Source organism: Populus nigra, chromosome 9, assembly GCF_951802175.1.
Source record: "Populus nigra chromosome 9, ddPopNigr1.1, whole genome shotgun sequence".
Taxonomy (NCBI): Eukaryota; Viridiplantae; Streptophyta; class Magnoliopsida; order Malpighiales; family Salicaceae; genus Populus; species Populus nigra.
In genome coordinates this window covers 11,280,862-11,291,388 of record NC_084860.1, presented here as the reverse complement: position 1 = coordinate 11,291,388, position 10,527 = coordinate 11,280,862, and the positions used below count along the sequence as shown (strand labels likewise).

The window sequence follows — 10,527 nt, the reverse complement described above, 5'->3', positions numbered from 1 at the left end:
GCACATAATATTATAAACTAGAGGTTTTCTTTTTGGTTTGGTTCATTGGGAGATCCAGCCTCCTTTATACCCTGGGATAACTCTTACCCGTCACATATAAACAATTTAGAGTTTACGTAATATCATTGGAGCACCGTGCTGTGGCTGAAGAGTTATGAGTTATGACTGTGCGAGGAGCATGAATATACGACGGAGAGAGCTCAAAAGAGCAGCGCTGTAAAATCATTGCCAAAGCCATTTTTGCTTCAATCAAAGCAAAGTTCTGTCCAACGCATATTCGAGGACCCCATCCAAATGGAAGGAATGAGACTTGACTCTTTGTTGCCTTTGAAACACCTTCAGCAAACCTCCCTGGTTTGAACTCAGAGGCATCATCACCCCATAGTTCATGATCTTGGTGAAGGAGGATTGTTGGCACCGAGACCTGCACTCCGGCAGGTAATAGCAAATTTCCAAGCTTTATTTCTTCATGAACATCTCGATTAAGCATAATTACCGGCGGGTATATCCTAAGAACTTCATACCATGGAAAGTAAACGAATCCAACTTAAATTGGGTAAATTTTTGGTTGTATATTGTCCTAATTCCAAGAAATTTGCTTTTACAATAATATTGCAGAAAACTTGGTGTGTGGCCAAGCCATCGTCGGATCAAGCAACTTTACTAGCGAATATCAATTACGCATGCTCTCACGGGGATTGCCAGATTCTACAAAAGGGTTACCCTTGCTTTTCTCCAGATAGTCTCATAAGCCATGCATCAATAGCCATGAATCTGTACTACCAATGTAAGGGAAGGAACCACTGGAATTGTGATTTCAGGGACTCTGGCCTCATTGTCAAGACTGATCCAAGTAAGGACTACTACATGTATGATGCATGGCAACAATGAAGACATTTTCATGTCATGCTTACGACAATTTTGTGTCAATTTGCAGGCTATAGCAACTGCATCTATGCCTAAGCCTTGGTCCAGGAAGTAATTCCTGGCAATTTGTCTGCTGGAAATATATTGCTGCAAGGAAGCAGAAGAGTTGGTCTGACATACATTCTTGCCTAATTTTGTCAGGCCTCATTTAATTGCTGATCTCCCGATAAAGGATCCAAAATTGAATTGCAAGCTCCCAGCAAACTTACACCTCAAAAGCCCAAAACATAAACTATGATAGAAGTGCGCGAGAGTGTGGGAATTCGGATGTAAAGTAGCAACCAGCAAGTGTTGTTTGATTCAGGATCAGAACTCAGAAGAACCACCAGGTTAGGTCCTCCTATACATCTATTTCGTAATCCGAATCTAACTACTTTTGTGAAGACAAGTTAGAGGCCTTGATGTGCCTTGAAAAATTCAGCTTAAGATTAAGAAAAGGCTAAAACTGCTTAGTATTTTATTGTAGATTGAAACAGTGAGTTTTATTTTTTATTTTTATGTTCTTCAAGATTTTTTTGTATAATTTTTGGTAATTAATTTTTTTTTTAATTTTATTCTTAAATATTATGTTTAGTGATATTTGAAAAAAAAAATTGTTTCAATTAACTTAGGATTTCTTGTGTGGTCTCTATTGTTTCACAATTTGGTAGAATAAAGTTTGATTTTATTGTTTAAAAATAATTTAATCTTTAGGGACCAACTCTAAAGACAAAAGCAAGTTTTTTTTTTCTATACAAGAAGAACTGGTTTTAACCTGCCGAATACTCTATAAAAAAAAAAAAACACTTTCAACCTGCCGAATACTCTATTTGTTTCTTAAGGCTGTTAGTTATATGGCAAATTGAGCAATATTTTCTATCTGGGTATTTTAAGTGGATAGCAAAAGATTGTTTCGTTTTAGCTTTCTTGGGTTCTTGCTATTAAGAATGATGTAAATGACTTGCCGTAATCTTGATTTTGGAAGGGCTAAACTTCATTTGGTGGCTTGTGGCTGCTCCTCCAGTGATTCAATAGATAGGGATTCGGTGAGGAATTATGCAAAGTCAGTTTCTAAGAGTTGTAACAGGGATTATGGTTCCAGGAGAATGGTTTGTTGCCGGCGAGATATTGCTAGGTGTCGAGTTTCTTCAACAAAGACCCCTGAGACTTTACTTGCTAGTACATGTTTTTTTGCACTCTTTTTTTTTAATTTGGATTTTATGTTTTGCTTCCTGTTTTTGATATTCATGTTTTTTCCTTTCGTATTTATGTTTAAAATTGGTTTTAGGAAATCTTAGAGTATTAGTTTCGTGTCTTATTGATGCTGAATGTATTTGTATTCGACGGAACAATCTGAATTTGTTGGATTACAGTTAAGTGTCTGTATCCAACAGAAATAACAATCAGTAACTTCTTACTAATACTGATCGAATCTGCTTTAGAGTAGCACAGGCCGTTGCCATTCATTAACCATTTCTTTGTTGACCACAGTTTAGTGCTTTCCTAATTCATTATGATTCTGGTGATTCTGTTTACTTAACATAACATTTAAGTGCTTGGTCTCCATCAATAAAGCACCTGCCATTGATTTAATATGTTGTAATGCTTGAAATGTTGGTATTTTTGTTCATTTTTGGCTTGATACAGGGGTTGCTGAAGGTCCCACAGTACTTCTGAATTTGAAGAAAGAGTCAAGAGAACCAGTTTCATTTACAAATTTGTTCGAAGTGGTTGCTGCTGATCTTTAGACTCTTAAGCAAAATCTCCGGTCGGTGAGTGCCCTTTTTAGATATTTGTTGTTGAGTAGTTAATACATGTTAGATATTATGTAGTTAGACATATGTTAGGACATAGTTATTGCATGCTATTGAGTTCTTCCATGCCAATAATGATAGATGCTGAATTTTCATAATGTGCTTTATGTAAGTTGATGGTGTTTTATGATTTGTTGACTCTTGGAATACGAATGTGGTTTTGCTTCAAAATGCCATCTTGAATTGTTGTGTTAGTCTGTGACTGTGGTAGTTATCCTTGTATTTAATTTATTTTGCTGGGAATTGGCTCTTCTTCCTCAGTCTCTTCCTCAAGAATTTGGTTCCTGGCTCAAGTGCATGCTCATTCATCTTCATTCCCTAGATGCATTATGATTTATCTGAATGTTAGGATGATGCTTAAGCAGTGAATAGTCAATGTTTGCTTGTAGTAGAATATGTCCTAGTAGATCAATGAAGAAAGAACTTTTACCAATATATTAACTAGTGGTTAGCTGATAGACCACTACAAATGTTCTGAGTTGATATAAGTTGGCATAGCGGTAGTGCCTAAAAATTTAAATTCAGCACTGAATCTGTACTTAAGTACAAGTAAACAAGGTTATTTTGGCACAAGATGAGTTCACAAAAGAGGGCCACTGCATAAGAACTTTTACCTGCTTCCATGTTCTACTTGTCTGTTTTCTATTATCTGTTACCCTCTATATTAATGAGTCATGTACCTTTTTGCACTGGATCAGAATAGTTTTTTCTTGTTCTTTATATCCAGCCTTTTATATTTCTGATGAAGACGCTCTGGTAGATTGTTGCTGCAGAAAATGCGGTTTTGATGTCTGCAGCTGAGCAGAAATTTGGTGCTGGTGGGAAGAGAATGTGACCAGCTCTGGTCTTTCTAGTGTCAAGAGCCACAGCAGAAGTAGTCGGGTTGAAGTAAGTTTTATCCAGTATTTTAAGGGCTTCGTACGGTGCTGAATGGAATAGAAAAATTATATTCCATTTCTGCTTTGCAGGGAACTTACAACTGAAAATCGGCGCTTAGCAGAGATTATTGAGATGATCCACACTGCAAGTTTAATACATGACGATGTATTGGATGAAAGTGACATGTGAAGAGGTAGGATTTCGAATCTCACATCAAAGCAACTTGAAAAATCTCATCAATGTCACTGCATCATTCACCAACACATGCTTATTGAAAAAACCCAAGCTATTTTAAAACTTACAGTGTACAAGGATCTAATGTTAGTCACCAACGCCCACTTACAGTTTGCATGCTCTATTCCTAGTATTTGTATAGCGCTGAGGTCTTTGTAGCTGTGGAATGGTAACAGACAACAACCTCTATTTGGTTATTGTAATATGCTTACAGATATTCTTGTACAGCATGCTTGATGGAAAGAATACTCAATCCGGTTATCAGCTTTATAATCTGTATTGGATAAGGTCTTGTGTCTTACTATAACTAAAACATCAGTTTATAGAACATATATCATGGTTGTGCTCCCTAAATTAGCTTCATTTGGAGAATTTCTAAATGAGTATTTCTAGACATAGGCAAAGATTTAAATATAAAAGCTTCATGAAATGTATCCAAGGATTATAAGTTCTAATTCCATTTGCCCTGTTTAGAGTTTTGCAGAACCAGTCCGAGGCTGAAGAGAGAAGGGTTCTAATAGATGGATGACCAACAGGCTCGCATATTAGTTAGACCTTGTCAACCTAGCTGTGAGATGAAATTATGATTTTTTGAAGCCAACTTTGATTATTGGACTTGTTCGTTGCCCTAGAATCCTATTTCCCTTAAGAACAGCAACTGAATTTATCTATTATTCTTCCAAGCAGGGATTGTGAAGAAATATTTGGTTGAATGGGCTTGTGCACTGTATTGTATGAAGATCCAATGAAATATGTATCCTTTCTTTCTTAAAAGCCTATAAACTTGTGGGAATCTGAAGATAGACATCACTTTATCTGAGAGTATGTCATAGACGAGTGAGATCTTAAGCCATACATCACTACTTATCAGTCAGTACGTCATAGATGAGTGATAGCTGAAGCCTGCTTTCAATGTAAATCACTATGCTAGAGCCTATTGACTGGAGATGAGCTTGAGTGTTCCCATCCAAAGTGATGATGTATGGCTTAAAAACTCAACTTAAAAAGACTAAAAAAACTCTTATGACCTTGGTAATTATCTAAAAGCTGTGTGAAATTCGTATGAAAGTATAAAAATACCTCTATATACAAACCTGATTTTTTTGTCTTATCTAGGGCCAAAAATATATTTTTACTACATATAAATAATGGAAAAACAAAAAAAACCATTGTTCAATAGCCTAATAATTTTTTTTACTCAGGTAAAGAAATATTTTTACTATCTAAAAATTTATAAGAAATAAAAAAAAGAACTTTTAGTCAACAGCTATGCTATTAGTGTTGTTGAATTTAGAAAAGAAAAAGTCCTTTCACCATGAAAAAAAAAAAACACCCCAAATAATCTTTTACGATCAATGGGCTCATAACAAAAAAATCAAAACACTCAAAACAATCCACGGTACTATAATGTTGTGATTAATATGAGAAATATGTCATTGGACATTATAACATAATTTGCACATAATATTATAAACTAGAGGTTTTCTTTTTGGTTTGGTTTATAGGGAGATCCAACCTACTTTATACCCTGGGATAACTCTTACCCGTCACATATAAACATTTTAGAGTTTACGTAATATCATTGGAGCACCGTGCTGTGGCTGAAGAGTTATGACTGTGCGAGGAGCATGAATATACGACGGAGAGAGCTCAAAAGAGCAGCGCTGTAAAATCATTGCCAAAGCCATTTTTGCTTCAATCAAAGCAAAGTTCTGTCCAACGCATATTCGAGGACCCCATCCAAATGGAAGGAATGAGACCTGACTCTTTGTTGCCTTTGAAACACCTTCAGCAAACCTCTCTGGTTTGAACTCAGAGGCATCATCACCCCATAGTTCATGATCTTGGTGAAGGAGGATTGTTGGCAACGAGATCTGCACTCCGGCTGGTAATAGCAAATTTCCAAGCTTTATTTCTTCATGAACATCTCGATTAAGCATAATTACTGGCGGGTATAACCTAAGAACTTCATACAAAATCATGGTAACCTGTAATATGCATCAAAAGAGAGAATGATACTAAATTGGTAAGAATCCATTAAAAAGGTGACATGCGATCCACTTTGATAAAATAAAATATCGCATATATAGAGATCATTTGCATGCCATTTCAACTTACTAAATTGAGAATCTTTATGTTGATCCAAGAACTAGTAAATCTCAATCTTAATGTATATAGATGTCACCTCCTAGCTTGCTTGCGTACTCATCTGTTAGTTGCTTTTCCTCGTCATTTTGGCCGGCCGATTAATAATTCAACGAAAGAAAACAAGAACGTTTTTTTTCTGCTATCTTATTTTTTCTTCAAAGGATACCCAAGCTTGCATTTTAAATGCAAGAATGCTCTGTGTTCTTAACAATAATAAGACAATATTTATGTAGAGGAATTCAGTTGCAAATGCAGAGAAATACTCACAACTTTAAGGTGATTTAGCCCATCGAAATCTGGTTTTTTGTCACCAAAGACTTGCACAACCTCTTCTCTTGCGCGTGCTTGCCAATTCGGATACTGAGCCAATAAAACCATGGTCCAGGTAAGAAGAACTGAGGTTGTTTCTTGTCCAGCAAAGTAGAATATTTTACATTCGTCAATCACATCTTCAATGCTCATTCGGACGCTCTTGGTATTTCCATGCTCTTGTATTTCTCTAAAATTGGATTCCAGAAGTAAACCCAACAAGTCATTCTTTGCATCTTCACCAGCACTCATTGCTTTCTCTCTTTTGTTGATCAGAGCATTAAGAGAAGCTTTTATTTCTTTGTCAATAGCTTTTAGCCTTCTATTAGATGGGATCGGCAGGAACCTACATGCAATCCATGAACATGTTGTCAAGAGATTTGGATTTGTTCTTCTTCTTACTTTTAAGATATATCTTATTGAACAAGGATTAACTTGAAGGAACTGAATTGTAATGTCCAGCAAAAACAGAATAAAGAGTTACCTGTACCCTGGTATGACAAATGCTTTTATTATAACATGAACTGTAAGATCGGTAAGTTCCTTGAGGAGATCAAATATTCTTTTTCCTTCTTCGTAATTACTTCCAAACGACGTTCGAGAAATAGCATCACATGTTAAGCCTTGAAGATCAGGCCAGACATCCAATTCACATGGCCCCTCGTCTACAGAGACCAGCTTCTCCCACTTGTTAATCATCCCACTACAACTTTCGTAAAACGCAGGTATCATAAGCTGTAACAAGCAAACAGAACATATCATCATCGAAAGTTTTATATTACAGCTATATGAGAGCACAACATGCATGCTACTCATTTAAGGCAATCGAATAGCATGGATGCTTATAGGCAAATAAGTTGAGACTATCATGATCACTTTTAGCTTCTCTTGATGGAATGCTGGGTTGATTATCTTTCTATGTTTAGCCCATTTTTCACCCTCGTGACTTGCAAGTCCACATGCTAGAGGTTTCAACAGCGGGTGCGATGGCTTCTGATATTCATTTATCTTCATGAATACGTCCCTTATCTGATCAGGGTTCATGATGTTCACTCTTGGTTTCGGCCCAATCCACATAAATGAATTCTTACCTGCATCGTCAGAGGAAGCACATTTATTAGTGTGTGTGTGTGTGTGTGTGTGTGTGTGTGTGTATGTATGTATTCTTCTGTTGAAGGAAATACACGAGGCTCAAATTGAGATATGAACAAAAGAAATCCAAACCCAGAAAAAATTGCACTTATCTTTAAGGTAAAATTCTTGTAAGAGAATTTTTATTTCTTTTTCTAATAGATTTTTATATTTTTATGACACATCAATAGAGTTGACAAAGTATAATCTTCTCTAGATGCAACTTTACTTTAACATGCAGGAAAACATAAAGTTATGATTCTTTTAATATACCTAGATAAATACAAAAGTATTAATTTTGTTAAATATAAATCAACATTTAGAATCTGATTTTTGAATCATAAAATAATCAAGTTACCCCACACAACTACACAATTGTACCCTCACAACGAATAGGTTATATTATACACAACCTAAACTAATCACTATGCACCCATTTTACACCATCTAGATTATCACATGCAACCTATATACTATTATGTATCCAGTAATAAACACAGTCACAATTTACTCGTCTTTTTTTTTTCTTGTTCCTCCACGCACACAATACTATTGGTTTTCGAACATACTAGGTATTTTTAAAGCCTGTTTGGTATTATGATAGTGGTTGCTTTTTAAAATGTTTTTTTATTTGAAATACATCAAAATAATATTTTTTTATTTTCTAAAATTTATTTTGACACTAAAACAATCTAAAAACACCAAAAGATTAATTTAAAGTAAAACAATTAATTTTTTTAATTTTTTTCAAAAATATTTTAAAAACATAAAAATAAACATACGATACTAAGTCCTTTTATTTATATTTATACAACCTCTAGCCAACTAATAACAAGTTAAATATTGACTTGGAAACCAGTGTTTTCAACTGTTAGCAACTAGTACTGTTCTGTCCAGTAGGAAACCAACACTACCAAGAGATCAAATACGCATACCATGAATATTGAAAATTAATACCCACTTGGTCTGTTTTAAAAATATTATAACTCTCTAAAACTATAATTAATTAAGAAGTAATTAATTTAATCTATATATTTTTCTCCCATTGATAGAAAACTAGGTTTGAGGCGAGAGGAGTCCACAAGAGCACTATAAAATGAAATAAAATAAGAAAATCGGCTGAAACATTCGGCCAGGACAGCACAGTGCAGCACTAACCAATGGAACATGGCGTTCTGATTCCCAATGAGATACCAATGGAAAATTAATTTGTTTTTGTATTCGTAAAACATAATATTTTATCAATTAAAATAAACCGATGATAACAGAGTTTTACTGAGAAACGGTGAACAAAAGTTGTTCGACATAAATAAAATTCATCATGACCAACTGGTTTTAATTTCTCAATCATTGGCGCCTCATAGAAACAAAAGGAATTTCTTAATAAATCGGAGAAATATTTAAGTAGCAAGAAAAAGCATCTTTTCTACGAGAGAGATAATAAAGGGTTGCGTGTTGAATACCATAATCCTTGACCAGTTGATGGAGGAAGGGCATGACACGAGGTAGAAGAGCGTCTGATAAACCAATGGGTTTGGTCCTTGCTTCCTTCAACATATCTGAATTTTCTTTCCAGTCTCCGAACAAAAGCCGGTAAGGCTTGCCTGCAAAACCTTGTTGTCTCAAGCACCTCTCGACCTTCTTCGGACGAAACCAAACCCAGTTCAAAACTCTCCATGCCCATCTTAGCACTGCAACATAAACAATGGAGACTAGAATTGAAGTGACTGTGACAGTCATTTTTACACGAAGAAATAAATCCAGGAATGGATAAGAGAGGAAGAGATAAGGCGAAGAGTTTGGGCAGGTGATGGGCGCAGAGAGACCAATTAAATATTATTGCCTGCAAACATTTCTTTCCAAGCAAGTGTCAATGATTCTAGAAGGGGGAGTGTGATATTTGTTTATTGTTTGTGTGGCAGAAAAGTCAATTGTGAATGGCCATCTCCATATCATTATTGGTTGGAGTAGATAAAATATTATAATTTTTTTTTTATTTTTTTGTTGTTTGTGTGGCAGAAAAGATTCAATTAAATATTATTCTTTTTGTTTGGATTCTTGTTTAAACCTGATTGGATTGCTCAAACGTTAAAACGATGACGATTTAAAGTTCCTTTTGGAGTCGGATCAAGTTTTAAATGGGGAAACTAGATAACATTTGGGACTGCTCGGTCAAACGAGACATGCCTAGCCAACTCCATCATGATTGGGTTTGAAAACCAGTCCATCCAATAGACCACGACATGGGGCACCTCTAGATAAATAAAAAAGAAAAGAAACTATGCTAGCACATTATTATTTTTATTCAATCTTTATTTTTTATTTTAAAACATATGATAAAAAATTAAATAGAGATTGTCGCACCTAACATCATGACGAACCCATAAAAACATGCTTGGTTTAAGAATAGGGTAAAAATAGAAAGAGAAGTTATCACATGGTTTTATGATCACAAAGAACATATTAGAATTTTCTCCTAGTGTTAAAATATGTCTCCTTGTACATGTAAACCTCGATTAGAATTTTCCCGAGTTAATAAAATATTAAAATTTAACTCGAAGATAAAATATGTTAAATTAAATTAAAAAATAATTAGACAAAAGGGTGAAATTAAATAAAATGAAAGGATATTATATAATTTCTTAAAAAAGAAAATTAGTGGGGATAAAATGAAATATATAAGACAGTGGGTTCAATGTGTAAATAATAAAAATATACAAATACCCCCTCCCACCTTCATGGCTGGCGTTTTGCAAGAAGAAAAGGGGGGTTATGGTTTTTTTATTTCTTCTTCTCAATTCTTAATGAAATAACTTAGAAAAGACTAAATTGAAGTGATTAAAAGGGTTATTAAATGATAAAAAAGAAACATTTAGGTGGGTTAGAGAGTTTTAAAACTTGAAAGTTAGGGTTTTAGAGGGATTGAAAGAAAAAAGACAAAAATAAAAAAAACTTGGGTCATTCTTTCATTCTTCCCTTTAATTATCATATGTTTAAGGTAAGGAATTGATATAAAGAGATTAGTTTGGATTATTATGGGATATATGAAATGTTGAATGCATTAGTGTTGTGTAAAAATTAAGTTATAAAAATTGATTGTTTGAAA

At 34.6% G+C, this 10,527-nt stretch overlaps 2 protein-coding genes and 1 long non-coding RNA gene across 4 annotated transcripts; 1 reads left to right on the top strand and 2 right to left on the bottom strand.

Annotated features, from left to right (window-relative positions):
• LOC133702617 (11-oxo-beta-amyrin 30-oxidase-like) lies at positions 1 to 518 on the bottom strand. Its single transcript, XM_062126923.1, has one exon. It carries the CDS (start codon positions 488 to 490, stop codon positions 113 to 115), a length of 378 nt encoding a protein of 125 aa, XP_061982907.1. The 5' UTR covers positions 491 to 518; the 3' UTR covers positions 1 to 112.
• A 108-nt stretch (positions 519 to 626) lies between these two features.
• Positions 627 to 4,435, top strand: LOC133703543 (uncharacterized). 2 transcript variants are annotated; one of them, XR_009843906.1, is made up of 6 exons: positions 627 to 853; positions 938 to 2,085; positions 2,554 to 2,678; positions 3,481 to 3,608; positions 3,689 to 3,792; positions 4,308 to 4,435. It is a non-coding gene; the product is annotated as an uncharacterized LOC133703543 (long non-coding RNA). The 2 variants fall into 2 exon arrangements; XR_009843905.1 differs by having other exon boundaries at positions 938 to 2,678.
• A 782-nt stretch (positions 4,436 to 5,217) lies between these two features.
• Positions 5,218 to 9,301, bottom strand: LOC133703542 (cytochrome P450 72A15-like). Its single transcript, XM_062128139.1, has 5 exons — positions 8,885 to 9,301; positions 7,167 to 7,381; positions 6,775 to 7,025; positions 6,249 to 6,636; positions 5,218 to 5,821 (listed from the first exon to the last, which is right to left on the bottom strand). The coding sequence occupies exons 1-5, from the start codon at positions 9,159 to 9,161 to the stop codon at positions 5,396 to 5,398; spliced, it is 1,557 nt and encodes a 518-aa protein (XP_061984123.1). The 5' UTR covers positions 9,162 to 9,301; the 3' UTR covers positions 5,218 to 5,395.
• Positions 9,302 to 10,527: the final 1,226 nt, after the last annotated feature.

What these genes read in the sequence shown, in the direction of transcription:
- LOC133702617 (XM_062126923.1), bottom strand. Translation starts at nt 490, where the DNA reads ATGCTTAATCGAGATGTTCATGAAGAAATAAAGCTTGGAAATTTGCTA.
- LOC133703542 (XM_062128139.1), bottom strand. Translation starts at nt 9,161, where the DNA reads ATGACTGTCACAGTCACTTCAATTCTAGTCTCCATTGTTTATGTTGCA. An exon ending in TCAACTGGTCAAGGATTATG is followed by an intron (nt 7,382 to 8,884) that starts GTATTCAACACG and finishes CTGACGATGCAG; the next exon opens with GTAAGAATTCATTTATGTGG. An exon ending in GGCTAAATCACCTTAAAGTT is followed by an intron (nt 5,822 to 6,248) that starts GTGAGTATTTCT and finishes TGCATATTACAG; the next exon opens with GTTACCATGATTTTGTATGA.